Consider the following 12,496-nt stretch of genomic DNA (forward strand, 5'->3'; position numbering starts at 1 on the left):
ACCTGCCACATGCCAGCAGCTGGCCTCAACCCCAGGGAAGCTGTGTTCTGTCTACTGCACACTTAACTAAATGTTATGATAAACCCTTCTTTCTTTCTTCCTATAGCTTGGAGAACTCTTGTGAGCTGTGATCCTGTCTTGTGATCCAGTCCAGAGTCCATGCTCCATTTTGAACAGCCCAGGCCCCACCTCCATTCTATTGGAGGGAGATGTACCAAGTTGCTGGAATTGTGGTTTGGCTGGTTACCAATCCTCACAGTGAGGAAGGAGGGATCAGCGACTCAATGAACATCCATCTATTTCTGTGCCTACAGAGCTGACGTTTATGGCCACAATAAGAATTAAGAAGTGAAGTCCCTGGGGTTAGATGGCTAGTCAAAATAAAAGTAGGAGCGCCCCCTGCTGGTATATGCTTAGTAGAAACCCGTGTGTGTGTGTGTGTGTGTGTGTGTGTGTGTGTGTGTGTGTGTGTGTGTGTGTTTCCTGTACCCTCACCCCATCCCCAGCTTCCTTACCCCTCAACCCCACCCCTACCCCTGGATGACAGTTGCAAGAGAATAGAAATGTTCTAGGGTGGATTTAGGTACAGAGAGAATACACTGATCTCCGGTGCACCATCAGGAAAATACTTCTCAGGCAATAGGAAATAGGAAAAATACTTCTCAGGCTAAGAAGGAAAAAGATTCAGGAGATAGAACAATATTCAACAGATCATAAAAGCTATTTTCAACAATGGAACAATAAATTGGCTGAGGTTGAGGATGCTGCTTACCTCCAAGAGTGGCAGAAAGTAAGAAATGAGTGCCGTACTTTTTGATGAGGTTTTCAGTGACCTGCTGCAGGTTGGGTCTCCTTCCAAGGAGGCGGATGTTGCGGACAAACTCTGGGGCGAGAGGCAGGGGCAAACTGAAGAAGTCTTTCCTTTCTAGGGCCAAGTTGTTCACTTTCCATCGGGCAAACTCCCTGCAGGAAAAGCCAAGGGGTGAGGAGAAGCCCACTGTATTTCAGAACCAGAAGTATGAAGTCTGAAATAAGGCCTCCTCTGCCTGAAGTCTTCTCTCCCCCAGTGCCCTTCTCACAGGGTGGAGAACCCAGTGGATGAGGCTCCTCCTCTGACTAATTTTTTCCAGTCTGAGAAGCTGTCCTTCACCAGAGTTTCTCCACCCAACATTCTGACTGGACAGTGGTAGCTCAAAATCTTCCCAAGGCAGTCACCCTGCCTCACAGAGGCTGAAAGAGAATGTGCTGGGCATTTGCAGTGATTTGCAGAGAACTGACCAATCAGAGCTGTCATATAGCCGGTGAGTTACATCTTCTGTCCTTGCTTCTGTTGCTGCTCACTGCTAAAACCTGGAAGGCTGATCTAGAAAGAACAGTGCTTTAACATGTGGGGCTCCTATCCCTTCAAATCCTCGGAGATAATTACATTCCCCATACTTGTTTATTTAGCTCCTATCGATTGGTAGCACATCAGAAATTAAAATTGAGAAGATTAAAGTTATCTATCCAATATTGCATTTGAAGTTAACAGTAATAAGCCCATTACATATAACAAAATCAATGCATTTTATGGCAATAACTGTAAGTATTGAAACAAAACAAATTTGACAAGGAGAGCGTATTGCTTTGTAGCTCTGTAAATCTTTCATAGCTTCTGGACAGAACAGTTTCATTCTCAGATTTGGTCACCACTCAGTGTGTCATCCATAATTGTGGACTCGAGCTTGGGACCACACTAAACTAAAGGCATGGCTATCTCTTAAAAGTTGCTTGAAGTCCAAAGTTTTAATTTAGACAGATCTTTAGACCTTCGTGATTGAGTAACAAGACACACTGGATGTATTGGTTCACTGAGATACACAGCTCTTTAGCAACCTGGCTCTTCATTGCATGGTTACGAAAACGCCACCAACTGCATCAGAAACTCTTTTAAATACCAGGAAACTGATAAGCTCATAATGATAAATAGAACATTTCTAGGATTTGAATTTTCATATGATAACTGAAATTTTACTTTTGTTAATAAATACCATCAGTTTTCCTTTTAAGAGCTAGCTTGCCTTTTTTTTTTTTTTTTTTTTTTGAGAAAATGTCTGCCAAACACTTAACTCTAAATGACTACAGGTTGTCTGCTACTCTTGTTTTCAAGAAAAATAGAGTTCTAGGAGGAAAGTTGCTTGCTCAGCTTGCAGTCCAACCACACATGTATTTTCCCTTGGGATCACCATAGTTCTTTGGTAGCTGCAGACATGCCCTGTGTGCATTTCTCGATTCATCACATAGAACATTAAAAAGACATGTATACAAGGTCAATATTTAATGCCGTTAGTAAATTGCCTGCTTTAGAACATTCTTAAGTGAAGCTGGCATATTCTCTCTCTTTCTTTCCCTCACCCTCTCCCTTCCTCTCTCTTTCTCTCCCTTCCTCTCCCCCTCCCTCTGTGTGTGTGTGTGTGTGTGTGTGTGTGTGTGTGTGTGTTTCTTTCTCTCTTCCCTCTTTCTGTGTGTGGGGCTGTGTGTTTAGTTCACTTCTATAATGATGACTATGATATGACTACCAGATTCATTTGGGATGAGTATTTTCCTTTCGAATAATATATCAGTTTTATTTGCTGTTTTTTTTTCTCCCCCAGTTTCATTGCAAATGTCACATGGATCCTGAAAGGAACCAAGAAGACCACATTTTAAACAGCCTGTTTCAGAAGATGTCTGGGTTTCTTTATAAACACATCCAGGGGTTCACTCTCTATGATTTGCTTACCAATGCATTTGGATCTGGAAGAGGAAAAATTTCTTGTCTTAAGCTGAAATTTAAATAATTGTAAGAAATGAGGTTTTTTTCCCCTCCCATATTATACCTCCTGTCTTTGGAAGCATAAGATGTCTCCACAAATCTCTCTTATCCCAATCCTGCTCATTGTAAAAGTGCATAACCTTGGTCTAATCTTCCCTTCAAAGTCAAGGAACACTTAGGATGGAGCTACAGAAAATAAAATAGGTAAAAATAAGTACATGGAGACCTGTGTGTAATCTGAGCCTATATGAGCTGCGCCCCACCCCCTCGTCTGAGATCGAGGCTCAAATAGAAAGGAGGAGTAGATGTCAAACATCACTAGAGGAACAAAAGGAAATGGTGGCTATAATTCACGGTTTCAACTCAGTCTTTCAAATTTTTCACTGGGTGGCTTTATTTATCAAACTAGGCAAGTTAATAATAATATATCATCAGTTATTTCTTTTGTGCAGGAAATGCTAAACTTTAATTAAAGTACAGGGTATTTGTCAAAAGCATTAGCTATCCCAAATCCCACTGCACAGTGAAGAACAGTTGCCTGATCTCATTTGTGGATGGCTGGATAGGAACCAGTATCCTCTCTTTGGCTAGAGGATAATTACATGGATGAATCATAAAATCAAATTACTAAAAACAGAAACAAAATATAATCAAAAGAAAATCCTTAGGGTCATCAATCCCAGCTCTCTGCCTTGGGATAAGCTACATGTCGACTTCATTAACTACTATTTTTTTATCATGTTATCTTCCTAGATTCAAGGGTGAAGAGGAAGGAGACATTCTTTCTCCTTCCATGATTTCTTAAAATGGCTCAAGCCCATCACTTTCCTGATGATCTAATCCAGAAGGGATTCTCCCCTCCCCTCTCTCCACCCCTGCCCCATTTATGCCCTTGGACTCATTACCACCTGATACCATCTATTTTCCCTTCCGTCTCCTCTCATTAGAACATAAACTCTACCAGTTTAATATCAGGGAAGCACTTCTTCCCTGATATTAACGATCGACAGCATTGGAATCATATATTAGCTATTCTTACACAGAACAATAATAGATATCCAACACAGTTGCATTGAGTAATTGAAAGAGACATTCTCCATGCCCTTTAATATCATAGCTCTCCCAACCCACTAGTTTTCAAATTAATGGGAAATTGATTAAAAAATAGTTATAAGAGAGTAACCTAGGAAGCAACAGCCAATTAACAATTGCTCCGACATGAAGGGAATCATTTTAAATATGTGTATCAGGAAGTTAAATTTTACTTACAAAAATATAGGAGCACAATTTTGTGCATTTCAAAAATAGAAATCAGGCAGGTGTAATGGTGGTCATCTACAATCTCCATACTCAGGAGGCACTGGCAGGAAGCTTGCTACAATATGAAGCCAGAATAGTCATGTTGTGAGTTCCGAGCCAATCAAGATTACATAGCTAGACCCTGCCTCAAATAAATAATAAACACTGTTGGCATATTCTTTTTCTTTTTCTTTTTATACTGTCTGAGTCCTCATACACAATCGGCAGCAGACATGGACAACTTCTCATGGCTGCCCGTCCACTGTCCACATTCAAAGCCTAGCACATTAAAAATCTGTCAGTTGAGACTGTTATGCTTAACACTTAGGTGTTAGTGATCAATAACTCCCTTCCTCTGCAGTGAGTCTGGTCATTTCTACCATTCATTATGTTAAAGAATGACTGGAGAAACCACAGGCTTTAAGTTATACACTTTTGCTCAGTTTGACATCAGCCTTGGAAAATCTGTTTAATGCAAGTCAATGGATGTAGAGTAGGTTACTTAAATGAGGAAACTGCAGCTCGGAAAGCTAGCAATTGCCTTACATCACACAACCAGAGAGGAACTGATGCTGTTAGAAGTGGAGGAAAAGTCTGAGTACCATCTGACAAACTTCTCTAGAAGATGATCTATATTGAGGCAGGAAGATCTCCATGTTTTCCAGACCAGGACAAGGTAGAATCAAATCTTGTATCAGAAAGATGGAAAGAGTAGGGGGAAGGAGAGGGAGATGGAAAGAAGAAGGGAGGGAGGGAGGAGGGAAGGGAGGAAAGGAGGAAAGGAGGAAGGGAGGAAGGAGGAAGGAAGAAGGAGCAAAGGAGGAAGGGAAAAGGAAAGGAAGAAAGGAGAACGGGAAGGAGCAAGGGAAGAAGAACTGGAGGAGAGAAGACTCTTCCTAGGGTCCCCAGTGAGGCTGCTCATAGCAGGATAAATCAGAAAAACAAGTCTTGACACCTTAGTACTTGTGCTGTTGTTTGGAAGACTCGGGAAGCCTTTGACATATTTGCAATCTATTTGTAGCAGACTCAGATTCCAGCATGAACCTTAGCTGAGAAAATCACAAAACGGAGATGCCACAGTTTGCCTAAAAGAGTATAACCAGCTGGTAACAAAATCTGAGCAAAAGGAGCGCGCGCTGACCTTTGACCTTCCTCACGGGGATGGTGACAGGGGTGGGAACTCGAGACCAGAAATGTTACGGGAGTAAGGTGGGTGGAGTCACACATAGAGGGCAGTGCTGAAATCTCAGTGATGGTGATGGACTCAACACTACAATTTGGTCTTCCTTTGTGTCCCTGAAGTATGTACTTAGATTCCAGTCTCTTTAGAAAGTTAGCTATCTGCTAACAAAAGTAGTGTCATTACTCAGAATATTTCATTTATTTAATTATCTAAGCAAAACATGAATTTACTATACATTAAATACAGTATACCATTTATACTATGGAAAAACCCTTTTTGGATAAAGGTAGTTTCCCTGTGCCCATTTGTAGGGGAAGAAATTAAGATTGAGAAGGAAATCAGGTTTATATACAAAGCATTATGGGAAGAATCACAGACAAGGACCTGAGTCCATGTATCATGGGTACTCAGAAAATCATAATACAAAGTAACATGTGAGCTAGAAGAGTGAATGGCACTGTCTCAGAAAGCATTTTATGAGCAAACAATAAACGATGGCTAATACTTGACTAATTCTTACCCTGTGCTAGACAAATAAGGTTCTTAAAAGAGTTATCTATAAAATAAGGGGGAAAACATAATTATCTTCATCATGTGGACAATGAAATGAAGGCAGGATATTTTAATTTACATAGCTGGTAACATCCAGTAAGTAGCAGAAGCAGAATTGAAGCATCCCTTGTTTTGACAGGACATAGTTTGACCGCTGTGATACAGTATCCCTGCCCGTGGGTGAAAAGCAAAGGAATGGTCGTAAAATTGGGGGGGGTGTTTGCAGGATAAATAATGCATAAGGACAGGAACTTACTGTGAAGCATTTCACTACAGAGGCTCACTGGATAAAGAGTTCGTATAATGGGACTAGAGCTACAAAACAGGAAAAACGAAGAAAAGTCAATCTGCTCTTAGCATCCCAGTAAGGTATTGCTGTGTCTTAGATGTGGTTTTGGCTCCATAGGATTTTTCTGTTGGAAACTTGATGGTTATGATGGGCAATGTCAAGATGTAGTAAGAACTTAAGAATGGGACAGGATTATGGTAGGTCTCAGTAGAGTGTGGACAGTTTTCTAGGAAGTCTGTTCTGCAAGTGAATGTCCCTAGTTCCTCTCCCCACTTGACTGTCCCTTTTCGTCTTGTTCAATGTTCTCTTCCTCCTGCATTAAGTTCCTCCATGATGCCATTCATCATGTCCTGTAGCCAAGTGGTCCTTACCAGCAGCAAACTGCCCCTAGCACCATATCCTTTGTCCTCTAGAACAGTGAACTATATTAGCCTCTTTACTTTGTAACGTACCCAGCTGCAGACATTTTGTTATATTCATGGAATACTGACTAATACAGGCATCAACTCAGAATTAGGTGCTAAATACAAAAAGATTCAGCCTCCAAGGATCCAAAACCATGCACTTCTACCCCAGTCAAGTTCTTCCAAGGCCTTGAGGACAATCATTGGGGAATTTCTGTGAATGGAGTTTAAACCAGAAAGTATTAAAAATGTGCTTAAAGACCCTATTAACCTGTTTACCCCAGCATCTAAAAACCTCAGAAGACAATACTGGAAGACAGCCTAAGCTAGTCAAAGCATAAGTATTCAATTTCAATTTTTCATTTAGTGGGTTTTTTTTCCAGTAATAAAATAATCAAGACTTTTTCCCCAAGAAAACAATGTTTTCTATATATCAATTAAATTAACATACAGTGCTTCAATTAAGCTATCATCTTTGTTTCGATTAAGACATCAAATAAATCTCCATTCCAATTTAGCCATTTCTCCTAAAATCTTCTCCCACTGTGTTTGTTACTCAGTAAACAGTCTGAGAACGAAGACGTTTCAAACAGCACTGTAGTCCTAAGGAAAGTTCTTTCAAACATCAGAAGATATTGCACAAAAAGTTCCTGGGTTAAGGCAAAGGATGTACAAAGCTGTTCAAGGTGGATGTGGAGAAAAAAAAGGCATGCACATGCATTTCAGAAGGGTGCATGCATGCATTTCAGAAGGGTGCATGCATGCATTTTAGAAGGTGCTTCCATACATGGCAATTCCCAGTTGTACAATGATGGTTGTACATGAGTTCAGGTAAAATCAAACCACATTTCTGGCAAATTTCAAGCCACAGAAACCTCAGCAGGGATTTAGACCAAGTCAGCTCTGAGCCAGCTCTGGATTTGAAACCAAAAGGACGTCTCAATGGAGCTCCGTTGAACTCATTAAATGACTACAGGATGTTCTAATTCAAAAATTGTAAATAGAAAGTGGTATCTCCAGGTCCCTACCAGACAGCACCATGTCCTGTGTATCACAAGGTCAACAACAAATCTGCCAGCAAGAGCCTCCCTGCGGGGTCTCACAGCATCTGAAGATGAAAGATTCAGAAAGAACACAGCTGGGGTCTTCCATCCAGGTGCTGTTTGCACTTAAGCACCACTTTTTGGGGCTTGTAAACTGAGAGCATTGATTCAGCCCCAGGAAGAGCCATTAATTATGAAGGCTTCCTACCTGTAAAGTCCTAAGGGAGAAACATTTAAAAATAGAGTATGTTGGATAGATAGGTGGGTAGGTAGGTAGGTAGATAAATAGGTAAATGACATACAGATACATACATAATAAAAAGATGATTGAGAGAGAGACAGAGAGAGAGAAACAGAGAGAGACAGAGAGAGACAGAGACCCAGACACAGAGAGAGAGAATAGTCAGATGGTGGATGGATAGATAGATAGATAGATAGATAGATAGATAGATAGATAGATAGGGATAAATAGATGATAGATGTTTGAGAGTAAACTGTGGGTAGCTCTGTCGAAACTTTATGTTAAGAGCTAGATTTTGGGTTTTTTTTTTTTACTACCAGTTTTCTAATGAATCGGTATCTTTTCACCTGAGTTGGGAAAACCTGTCCATCACATTACCAAGGTCACCTATAGGGTTGTCATCTGCAAAGTCACATTTTGAGTCTTCTGAGCTTGCAGCTCTCTGTGTGTGCATTCACCATGGCCCCCCTGCAGGCTTGGCAGCATCCTAGCCTGCAGTCAGTGCACCCCTGTGTGCTGGGGGCCATTCGTTCCTCCTGAGTTAGACTCTGGGAATCACTGCGGCTTCCTGCACAGTCAACTGATCATCACCTGCTCACTCAGGCGGCAGTTCTCAAATAGGCCTGGGACTCGATGAGAGGCGGGGAGAAGTCTTAAGACTCCCATAGAGTCCAGGATGCCTAGCACCAAGTATCATCTTGCAGCATGTAAATGGCCCACACGATTGAACTCATGAGCACCAGTGTTCTTTTCCATTTTATTACCTTATAATCTCTTTTAAGTGACCTATCTTTTGGGGAGGCATCACTCAACTTTGATGTTCAAAGGGTCTGTTGCTTTATAAGCGTCTAAACTATCACTCCCCAAGCGGTTGCTCTGGAATGCGCCATGGTCATAAATAAGAAACAATATGTCTGGGTTTCCTTGCAAAATGAAGAAAGACACAGAATAGGTTACTGGAGAAATCATTTAAGAACTTTGGAACAATGACTAGGCCACAGATGATTTTGTCATCTTTCTTGACTTTTCTTAGTCGACTTAAACTGTCAACCAATGACCCTTCAAAATATGTCTCCTTCTGACTAGCTGACAGCTTGCTGGTTTGATACAAGAGGCTCGGTGAGAGTCACCGAGTGTTGCTGACTTTCCCAGTGACTTTCCAGCAAAAGGGCCTTCTCTTGTTCCGTGTCTCTACCAATGCCTCACATACCCAGGGGTCCATCTGCCACACAAGAAAGCACTCACTTTTCTTTTTTTTCATAGAACCACAGCTTTAAACTCAGAAAACTCACAGGAATGGTCATAGGCATTGAGGGATTTGAGTCGTTCACCTCAGAGGCTTGGCTCAGATGGTACAGATTCTCCTGCTTGAGGAGGGCACAGAGATCTATAAGTGTTTTGGCTCCCATACAGAGTGCAGGATTTCTAGACATATCACATCGTCAAGAGATTTCTATCTCAACAACAGATTACTATAATGTTCTTGGCTATTAGAATTTCTACGGCTACAATGAATGAGACATGATTAATCTGAGTCATAAAAAGAAATGATAATAATAACCGTAATTTCTTATATTGGTATAGTGAAATCTTTTAGTATTTTTTAAAAATTGAAAACAATTTTTAGACATGTTTAGCAAATTTATTATAAGGACCTTGAAGTAGATAAAGGGGATATTATTATTCTACAATTATCCTTTTACAAGTTAACAAGTGAATAGACTGGAAACAGAAGTGGCTGGCCCCAACTCTCAGTTGATTAGCAGTTGAATTTAACTAGCTTCTGGGTCAGGTTATTAATGATTTTCTGTCTTGCTCTGGAGGCTGGGCTTAAGCTCACGTTCTACCACCCACCTTTTAATACCTCCCAGATAATTCTGCTTTGTTTTCTGTTGTGGATAGGACAAAGCCCTAGGTCTTTCAATTTGGCGTCTTGGGTTAAATAAGATCTCAGCCCCTATGACCTTGAAGGCAGAAGAGCAGACATCAGGGTGGTTCCTCCTTGATGTCCTAGTGCCCTGTCCTCAGTGTCTAGAAGCACTCAAGAAGCCTGGCCTGGAGGTAATTTAGCAGCCTGCTGTGTTCTCAAACAACGGCCCGTAAACAATGATTGGCCAATTTTATTCTAATCTTTTCAATTTTGCTCTAATTAAAATCAAGCTGCAGCTTTCAAACAGTTTAATTAAAGCTGATTGGAAGAGGTGGGGAGGGGAGAGTCAAGCTTAGGGGAAGAGGAAGAGATCACTGTGTGGTGAGTCACACTTGTCCCTGTGGTGCTTAGGGACTTGAAGAAAGCACCAGAAAGGACATGTCTGTAGAATCAACACGAAATGCAATAGATTCCTTGCAATGAAGGGCCATTGGATCTGCAAGACCAGAAGGAACCAAAAAAGAATAGCCTAGTGTTTTTGCACACACAGAAACCCTATCTTTGCCTTGGCCGCTTGGTCTGCTCTTCTTTTTTTTTTTTTTTTTTTTTTTTTTTATTAACTTGAGTATTCCTTATATACATTTCGAGTGTTATTCCCTTTCCCGGTTTCCGGGCAAACATCCCCCTCCCCCCTCCCCTTCCTTATGGGTGTTCCCCTCCCAACCCTCCCCCCATTGCCGCCCTCCCCCCATAGACTAGTTCACTGGGGGTTCAGTCTTAGCAGGACCCAGGGCTTCCCCTTCCACTGGTGCTCTTACTAGGCTATTCATTGCTACCTATGAGGTCAGAGTCCAGGGTCAGTCCATGTATAGTCTTTAGGTAGTGGCTTAGTCCCTGGAAGCTCTGGTTGCTTGACATTGTTGTACTTTTGGGGTCTCGAGCCCCTTCAAGCTCTTCCAGTTCTTTCTCTGATTCCTTCAATAGGGGTCCTATTCTCAGTTCAGTGGTTTGCTGCTGGCATTCGCCTCTGTATTTGCTGTATTCTGGCTGTGTCTCTCAGGAGCGATCTACATCCGGCTCCTGTCGCTCATCTGTTCACCTGTGGAGAAAATTACCCTCTTCACCACTGTTCATCTCCTGTCGAGCTTGTTCACTCAGCAAGCCAATAGTCCATGCTATCCTTCTCCTCAGTAGACTTCTTCCTAGGCTTCCAATTAGTCGTTTTACTTCAAGATAATTCCCACAGGCTGTAGTTCCTTCCAGTACTCTAAAAGTTTACCCATGTTGAAATGTGGTAAGTCTTCCGTTATTTAGAGGTATTTGCTTTTTTATATAGGATACCTTTTTTTGGACCAACTATTTTTAGTTCTTATAAGAATTTCCAGATCTCTAGCCCTTCCCACCCACTTTCACTCTTTGCCCTTGACCTTACCAATGTATTTCTTTCGAACCACAGGTTCATGTGTTCCAAGACAGAGACATTACATTAGAGACAAGTGAGAGTACGCTAAGTACATCAGCATTTCAGTATCCTTCTCATGATCTCCATGAACACTATCATTGGACCAATCTTCACTGGGCCCCAATGTCACCAGGAATGGGACTGGATGTTTGATATATTTAAAAATCATCGCAGAGGTCTTACAAAGACCAGTGTAGTAGACTGACTCATCAATTTTGCCTGTTAGGACCTTGATATATGGCCTGGTAGAATCATTTGCTTATAAAGATAGAACTGATTTCTCAACCCTATATATACAAAGTTGTATTACTTTGCTTTGGGCAAAAAAATGAGGACAGAAATGACTGTTGGACAATTCCTCAAGAGCCGTGCCTGTTCCCTCTCTCCCGGCTGCTTCTCTCTCCTCTAGAAAAATCACACCCTTCCTTCCAGTATTCTAGTTTTGTTCTTTAGCTTTGGCCCTAAGACAAATACCATTAAAAGACAGACCTGCCCACTGACCCTTCGGGGATCTTCAGAGTGAGGCAAAGCTCTTACAGCCAATCTACACACATGCTATTGCTCTATTTATATGGGGCAATAGTTAAACTGTAGATATCAGTTCCAGTTCATATCTGGCAGAAATTGGAAAATGGTTTTCTCTGCTATTTTCATTTTCTCTCTCAGGCTCATGGATGTTCAAACCAACCTGCTCTCCACACCTACAACTTTCTCTTCATGTATAGCCATGTAACTAAGTTCTGGACCGTAAAAGGTGAACACAGGCTTGGGGGAGGGGAACTCCCATCTATTCTTCATGTACTCTATTTCCTCATCTACCAGGATGAGTCTAGAAGAGGGCTAGACTTCAGGCCTCAGGGGATGGCAAAATAATTTAGGTCAATGGAGTCTAAGCCTCAAATGAGATCCTGAAGCAAATACATTCATCCTTCCCATGAATTAGATTGTAGTGTGAAACGAACAGAAAAAGGCAAACTATCATGTCATTGTTTCAACTGTTAGCCTGCTTTGACTAATATTATCTGAATTATATCAGCTTGATTTTCCAGCCAGGAGAAATATTGTTGGATCATATTGTCAACCCGGGTAAGGCTCCCAGTGAGTGACTTGTATTGTGTGTATAGTCTCCCTGGTCAAACGGCTGTGCCTCTACTTCTCAGCTCACCAGGTCTCTCTTCTAGCTTTTTGGATAGTCGTGGTGAATATCATTGACTATCTTGAGGTTCTGATGAGTAGGTGTTGGATCTTGGTGGGAAAAATCTTCACAGCGAAAGCACCATCACCATTAAGGATTTATTTTAAACTGTCCCATAACTATAAAATCAAAAGATTAACTTAGGCTACAGTTAAAGAGAGCAG

At 41.4% G+C, this 12,496-nt stretch overlaps 1 protein-coding gene across 3 annotated transcripts in view; it reads right to left on the reverse strand.

The window, feature by feature from the left end:
* Positions 1–12,496, reverse strand: part of Brinp2 (BMP/retinoic acid inducible neural specific 2) — a 100,746-nt gene that overhangs the window by 20,799 nt on the left and 67,451 nt on the right. For all 3 annotated transcript variants that reach the window (XM_087580091.1, XM_087580090.1, NM_173115.2), the window contains 1 exon segment: positions 773–963. In XM_087580091.1, the coding sequence (XP_087436217.1) occupies positions 773–963 (191 nt within the window).

Source organism: Rattus norvegicus, chromosome 13, assembly GCF_021556685.1.
Source record: "Rattus norvegicus strain SHRSP/BbbUtx chromosome 13, alternate assembly SHRSP_T2T, whole genome shotgun sequence".
In the NCBI taxonomy this organism is placed as follows: Eukaryota; Metazoa; Chordata; class Mammalia; order Rodentia; family Muridae; genus Rattus; species Rattus norvegicus.